The sequence below is a fragment of the Silene latifolia genome, chromosome 6 (genome assembly GCF_048544455.1).
Source record: "Silene latifolia isolate original U9 population chromosome 6, ASM4854445v1, whole genome shotgun sequence".
Taxonomy (NCBI): Eukaryota; Viridiplantae; Streptophyta; class Magnoliopsida; order Caryophyllales; family Caryophyllaceae; genus Silene; species Silene latifolia.
Window position 1 is genome coordinate 110,518,429 of NC_133531.1, and position 7,044 is coordinate 110,525,472.

The following is a 7,044-nucleotide window of genomic DNA, read 5'->3' on the forward strand; positions in this document are numbered from 1 at the left end:
TAGCGCTTCAAAAACATGGCATTAATCGGACCAACACGTACTCCATCATTATCAACAATCTTGTACGCGCCGTTGGTGTAAACTTCTTGCACAACATAAGGCCCGTCCCACTTGGAAGTGAACTTATTTCCGGCCTTACGAGGCATGATGATGGGCCTCCGGACTGCCAAGACCATATCGCCAACTTGGAAAGATCTAGGACGAACCTTCTTGTTGAATGCCCTTGATAACCGCGCCTGATAGCACTCCAAACTCTGCTGCGCATCGAGCCTTTTCTCATCAAGAGCTTCGAGCTCAGCTAAACACAGCTTTTCATTTTCACCTTCCGCCAAACCCATTTGTATGGCCATACGAAGAGAAGGAATTTCCAATTCAAGTGGAAGGACCGCCTCTACTCCATAAACCAAGGCATAAGGTGTTGATTGGGTTGGAGTTCTATACGTGGTGCGATAAGCCCAAAGTGCTTCCCCGAGCCTCTCATGCCAATCACGTTTTGATTTTGAAACCATTTTCTTCAACAAATTGCAAAGAGTCTTGTTGAAAGCTTCGGCGAGACCATTGGCTGGCGCATTATACATCGAAGAATTACGTTGGACGAATTTGAACTTTTCCATCAATGCATCCATGAGTTTGTTGTAAAAGTTTTTGCCATTGTCGGTAATGATATACCTTGGCACTCCATATCGATATATGATATGCGTTCGCACGAAATCTGCAACATTCTCCTTTTTCACTTCTCGAAGAGGAATAGCTTCCGCCCATTTCGAAAAATAATCAGTTCCGGCCAAGATGAATAGATGTCCGGCAGACGACTTAGTTGGTAAGGGTCCAACTACATCGAGTCCCCAAGCTTCAAATGGCCACGAAGCGACTGTAGGGTGGAGCACCTCAGGCGGTTGATGAATGAAGTTTCCATGAAACTGACAAGCGTCACAGTTCTTTGCATACTCCATACAATCTTGCACCATTGTCGGCCAATAATAGCCCATTCATTTGATTCGATCGCACAACTTCGGTCCCGATTGGTGAGCACCGCATATGCCGGCATGTGTCTCCTCCATGGTGTGCAGACCTTCATCTTCATCGAGGCATCGTAACCAAAGTCCATTAAACGACCGACGATACAAAATACCTTTGTAGTAGATGAAGCTGGCAGAGCGACGTCGCACCTCTGTCTTGTGCCTGGGATCATTTGGTAACTTTTTATGCTCCAAGTAATCGATGATCAGCTGACGCCAATCTTCTTTGTTGATTACATAGACCGAAATTGCATTGACGTCTTCTATCAAATCGTCATCTTCTTCTTCTGGAAACACTACCCATCTTTTGCAAATCGGAACTGAAGAAGGAATACTTGCCCCCAGTGCCAAAGTGGCTGCGAGATTTGCCAGAGCGTCGCCATCTTGTTGGCACTCCTTGGTATATGACCTAAGAAGACCGAATCAAGTTTTTGTAGGCACCGGGAAGCTAATTTATGATATGGCACAAGACTTTCTTCTTTGACTTCATACTCGCCGAGCAATTGATTGATTATCAACTTGGCATCACCGTATATGTCTAGATCTTTGCATCCCAATTCGAGAGCCATATGTACGCCTATGATCAAAGCTTGATATTCGGCGGCGTTATTTGTGCACAACTCTGGAAGTATGAATGAATATGGCAGGAGATGTTTTTCCGGCGAAATGAATATGACTCCGGCTCCTGCTCCGTCTTGACGAGCGGCTCCACAAAGTACATCTGCCAAGAAGGAAGAACATCAATGTAGAAGACTCCTTCTCCGGGAAGTTCGTCAGAGAAGCTCCATTTTCCCGGAACTGGATGATCCACTAAGAAATCTGCCAACGCTTGTCCCTTGACAGCCTTTTGAGGAATGTAAACTATGTCATACTGCTTCAACAGCACGGCCCATTTGGCGAGTCGTCCCAAGAGCACTGGTCTCGACAAAATGTACTTGATCGGATCAGCTTTAGAAATGACGTGGACGGTGTGAGCTTGAAAGTAATGGCGCAACTTTTGGATGGCGAAGATGAGAGCTAAACACATCTTCTCAATGGACGAATATCCCAATTCGGCTCCAACAAGTGTGCGACTCAAATAGTATAGGGCTCTTTCTTTGCCGTCTTCATTCTCTTGAGCACATAATGCCCCCATCGAGTGTTCTTGGGCCGATATGTACAGAATGATCGATTTCCCAGGAATTGGCGCTCCTAATACTGGAGGATTTGACAAATACTTCTTGATGTCATCGAAAGCTTTCCGACACAATTCATCCCACTCGAAAGGAGCACCTTTTTTCATTAGATGACTAAACGGGTGACATCGTCCAGCCAAATTGGAAATGAATCGGCGTATGTAAGCTAAACGACCTTGAAGACTTCGAAGATCTTTAAGTGTAGACGGTTCAGCCATGTCTTTTATTGCCTTGATTTTAGATTGATCTATCTCAATTCCTCGGTGATGTACGATGAAACCCAAAAACTTGTCAGAGTTAACACCGAAAGCGCATTTTAAAGGATTCATCTTGAGCTTGCACTTTCGTAGTCTCTCGAAAACCGTTCGAAGATCTTTCACGTGGTCGACCCTTTTCTTGGATTTGACAACAAGATCATCGACGTAGCACTCAACAATGTCATGTAGCATATCATCGAAAATTTTCTGCATAGCTCGCTGATACGTGGCTCCTGCATTCTTCAACCCAAAGGGCATTACCTTATAGCAAAATATGCCCTTTGTTGTTCGAAACCCAGTGGCTTCTTCATCTTCTGGCGCTATTTGGATTTGATTATATCCGGCGGTGCAATCCATGAATGACAATGCTTCATGCCCGGTCGTGGCGTCAATCATGATCTCCGTAACTGGAAGCGGGAAATCATCCTTTGGACAAGCATCGTTCAAATCTCAAAAGTCGACACAAATACGGAGTTGTCCGTTTTTCTTTCTTACCGGGACAATGTTAGCAATCCACGTCGGATACTTGACCTCCCGAATAAATCCTGCGTCGATTAATTTGTTTACCTCCGCTTCAATTTCTGGCAACATTTCTGGCCGAAATCGTCTTCGTGGTTGCTTCTTTGGAGAAACGCCTTTCCTTATTGCAAGTCGATGAACTGTGATTTTTGGGCTCAGGCCGGGCATTTCTTGATAGCTCCAGGCAAACACATCTTTATATTCTGATAGAAGCTCCACATATTCCGTTTGCTCTTGATCCGTCAGAAGGGAACTTATATAGACGGGTCGAGGCTCCTCATTTGTGCCTAGGTTGATTTCTGTCAAGTCATCAACCGTCACTTGGACCCCGTCTTCAAGAGTTTTCGGAATTTCACCAACCTCTATCTCGTCTTCTAAATCCGGGCATTCTTGTGCCGTCACGTGGTTAGACGAGAGAAAATCCCGAGCGATTTTCCTTTGACTCGTCTCCTCTTGTGGATTTGTGAAGATAACAGTACGACTTTTTACTTTCAACGACTTATCCATTGTTATTTCCACTTCATGATGACGCTTCATTTTAGAGGGAATGACACTGTGGATATCTTTGCTGAGGTCAATAGCAACTTTTGTCTTCGAGGACTTCTTTTGTTTTTGTCGGCGCCTCTTCTGTACCTTTGAACTGCCAATGCAACTGAAGACTGATTTCTTTACCCCACTTCTTCCAATGCGAGTGAATACTGACGCATTTGGCCTTTGTTGTTGAGAACATGATGTTAATTGGATCCGGACGGCCTCTTCTCTTTCTCCGAGCCTGTCGAACACGGAAGAGTGAGGAGTAGAAGTTGGTTGACCCAGCCTGTCGAAAACAGACATTTGTGACAACTTTTCTGTGTTCTCGTTTTCACTTTCCGCCAGATCTGCCACAATATATTGTGATGAAGCTTGCTTTGCCTTACGCCGTGCAGAAATTTTAACGAGCTCTAGAGGCGAAAAACCAATACCAACATTTCCGATATCGAGCTTGTTCCCTTGTTGGTGCAATTTCTTTTGCGTTTGAGTCAAACCATACGGGGTGACTTCAATCACGTTCCCCAATGGAGTTGGATTTTTAAAATCGTACCCGAACTTTGACATGAGCTTGTAAGCATTTGGATCGAATCTTCCCTTTGTCGACTCTGCGTCACCTGTTTGGTCCTCTTCCATCGACGCCATCGTAAAACCGGGCAGAGGTTGTTTACTCGTCGTAAAGAGATTCGTTCTTGCAACCGGAACGATGACATTGTTTTTCAAAGTTTTCAGATCGTCGTCATCAATTGTTCTAGTTGATGTGGATGCTTCATTTCGAGGTGCGCACTCCGTGAAAGGTGTCTCTCCATCTTTACGCGTTGATTTTGGCACGTACTTAAGGATCGGTGTCTCTTTTTGCGTGATTGGAGCAACTTTCTTTTCGGCAGAGTTCACATTTGTTTGACTCGTCTTTATGAAGACGCTTTCATGATGTTTGACTGTTGTCGAATCCTTTTCGGTTGGAATTTTGGAGTCATCCGTCTTTTTCGGAACTTTGGTCCCAGTCGAAAAGATCGTTGATGGTAGCATCTCAATTGGCGTGTCATTCTCTTCATAGAATCGAGTATCAGCAAAGTAGGACTCCACCGTAGAAAAGGGCTTCACATCGCCATTAACGTTTTTCTCGCCGTCTCTGTAGTATTTCAGGCATTGATGTAGGGTTGACGCTACAACACCATTTTCGTGAAGCCAAGGTCGACCAAGCAACAACTTGTATGAAGTTTTGGCATCGATTACTTGAAAAAGCGTGGTGGATAACATATCTCCCATTGAGATTTCAACACTGATCATGCCAATTGCTTTTTGTCCACCAAGATTGAAGCCTTGGATCATCAAACGACTTTTGGCGAGCTCGCTTACAGAAATCCCAAGCTCTTCCATAGTGGCTTTCGGCATTATGTTGACGGCTGAACCTCCGTCCACCAAGATGCGACCCACCTTCCTTTCCCGAATGTATGCAGATACAAACAAAGGGCGGTTGTGTAGCTTTGATCCTAGTAGCAAATCTTCATCAGTAAAAGCGAGAGCGGCATTGCAAACAACACATTTTTTTGATTGTTCTCCAGGCTCTTGTGCGGCTTTAAGTTTATCAGCGTACGCTTCTGGTTGAAGAATCGCCAAAGACAACTGTTGACGCATCTCTTCAGGCAAGTGAAACAGTTTTTGCCACCCCATACGTGCAGGCAATGCGTCTAGGATGGCATCAACCTTTGCCCCCTTGGTCGAATTTGACGAGGATTCTTTAGTCAGATCGTCTTCACTGCGATTTTCCTCAATAACGGCAAAAGACACAGTGTTCACCGAAACTTGTTCAAGGTAATGCCTGGGAAAGTAGTCTTGTAACGTCATGACTCGACGTGACTTTGTCTTGGCTGCCTTAGACGATACGATATCTGACGAAGAATCCATGGCGATTCCTCTATCTTTCTTGTGTGAAGATCTCCATACTTTCTCACGAGTTGATCTTCAATTTTGAGGTACCGACGCCTGACCGTTTTGCTTCTTTTGTCGATGCCTAGTCACAAGGGACCACCCATCGTCACCGTCCTCTAGATTCTGAATGCAAGAGGTTGGCGATATGATGAGCTTAGACTCTTCGGGCATAATGACTATCACCGGCTCAAGAGTTCCAAACTGAATCATTCGTGCACATTCCTTGACTGCTGAAGGAGGACATGTCATAACACCTTCGACGTTTACACGTGCTACAATGTAATTGGATTCATCGGCATCTTCGAGGTCCAAGAGAATCTTCCCTTCTTCGGCTAATTGCATTATTTTCTCTTTGAGGGTTATGCACTTCTCCAACGGATGACTTACGACCCTATGATATCGACAATATTTTGGATCGTTTGTGCGTCCGGCTTCACTTGGTCGTTTAGACTCGAGAAGCTCGATCACCTTCTTCTTCAACAGGTCATCTAACATGCCGGCCAGATCAGAATCCGGGAAGGGGTACTTCTTCTTCTCCAGCTCTTTCAAAGTTGGTCGTGGCTTTCGTGTATCCTTTGAATAGGTCGCCACCTTCTTGTCTATTTTTGGTCAAGCCGAGATTTTCACCGGATTAGAAGTAGAAACCGTCATAACCTCCTTCTAAGTGCTCTTGGACGCCTTGTCGTTTTTCTTATACTCATTTCTCTCCGTCTTTGGTTCTGAATGAGTAAAAAGTCGTCCCCCATGGATAGCGATAGTAATCTCCATGTCGTGAGCTCGAGTGGCTAAATCCTGGAATGTTATCGGCTTGTTGCCTTGAAGGATGTAAACTAGATCCAAATTCATTCCCTCGATGCACATTTCAATAGCAGAAGTCTCCGACAAATGATCTTTACACTCGAGGCTTAACGAGCGCCACCTACTTATGTAGTCGATAACGGGTTCGTCCTTCCATTGCTTTGTGTTAGTTAGTTCCGTCATGCTTACAATACGCCTGGTACTGTAGAAGCGATTAAGGAACTCTTTTTCCATCTGATCCCAACTGTCGATTGACTCGGCGCTTAGATCCGTGTACCAATCAAAAGCAGTCCCTTTCAGAGATCGGACAAACTGCTTGACAAGGAGATCGCCATCATCACCGGCAGTGTTACAAGTTTCAATGAAATGGGCAATATGTTGCTTGGGATTGCCCTTTTCATCAAACTGCCGAAACTTCGATGGTTGGTAGCCTATAGGCATCCTCAAATAGTCAATCCTCTTACTGTATGGCTTGATGTAACGGTGATTGCCGAAGGAGCGAAAGTTTCCATCAAACTGGCTTTTGAAGGCCTCCGCGATCATCTTTTGGACGTCTTTAGCAGTAAACGACTTATCCTTATTACGCTCATCGTCGTTCTCGCTGGCATAGTCACTATCTTCATTTTGAAATGACGAAGTAGGCCGCTTCTCCAACTTTTTCGTCAAGGCGGCAATCTGCTTGGATTTCTTTTCGTTTTCCTTCTGGAAGTCTTCGAGAATAGCTTTCATTTTATTAAGCTGTTCTTCCATATTGTCGCCTTCAATGACCATGACGGGTGCCACCATGGAATATGACGGTTGGCTTGACATCTCCTC

The 7,044-nt window shown here is 44.8% G+C and overlaps 1 protein-coding gene across 1 annotated transcript; it reads right to left on the reverse strand.

The window, feature by feature from the left end:
* Positions 1-989: 989 nt before the first annotated feature.
* Positions 990-5,406, reverse strand: LOC141588475 (uncharacterized). The gene is made up of 3 exons (XM_074409916.1): positions 2,947-5,406; positions 1,739-2,877; positions 990-1,428 (listed from the first exon to the last, which is right to left on the reverse strand). The coding sequence occupies exons 1-3, from the start codon at positions 5,404-5,406 to the stop codon at positions 990-992; spliced, it is 4,038 nt and encodes a 1,345-aa protein (XP_074266017.1).
* Positions 5,407-7,044: the final 1,638 nt, after the last annotated feature.

Bases quoted from the DNA above. Each gene is read 5' to 3' on its own strand.
- LOC141588475 (XM_074409916.1), bottom strand. From the start codon at position 5,406: ATGGATTCTTCGTCAGATATCGTATCGTCTAAGGCAGCCAAGACAAAG. The intron at 2,878-2,946 runs GTAAGAAAGAAA...GCTTGTCCAAAG, and splicing joins GGATTGCTAACATTGTCCCG to GATGATTTCCCGCTTCCAGT. The intron at 1,429-1,738 runs GTACTTTGTGGA...CGGTCTTCTTAG, and splicing joins GTTCTTCCTTCTTGGCAGAT to GTCATATACCAAGGAGTGCC.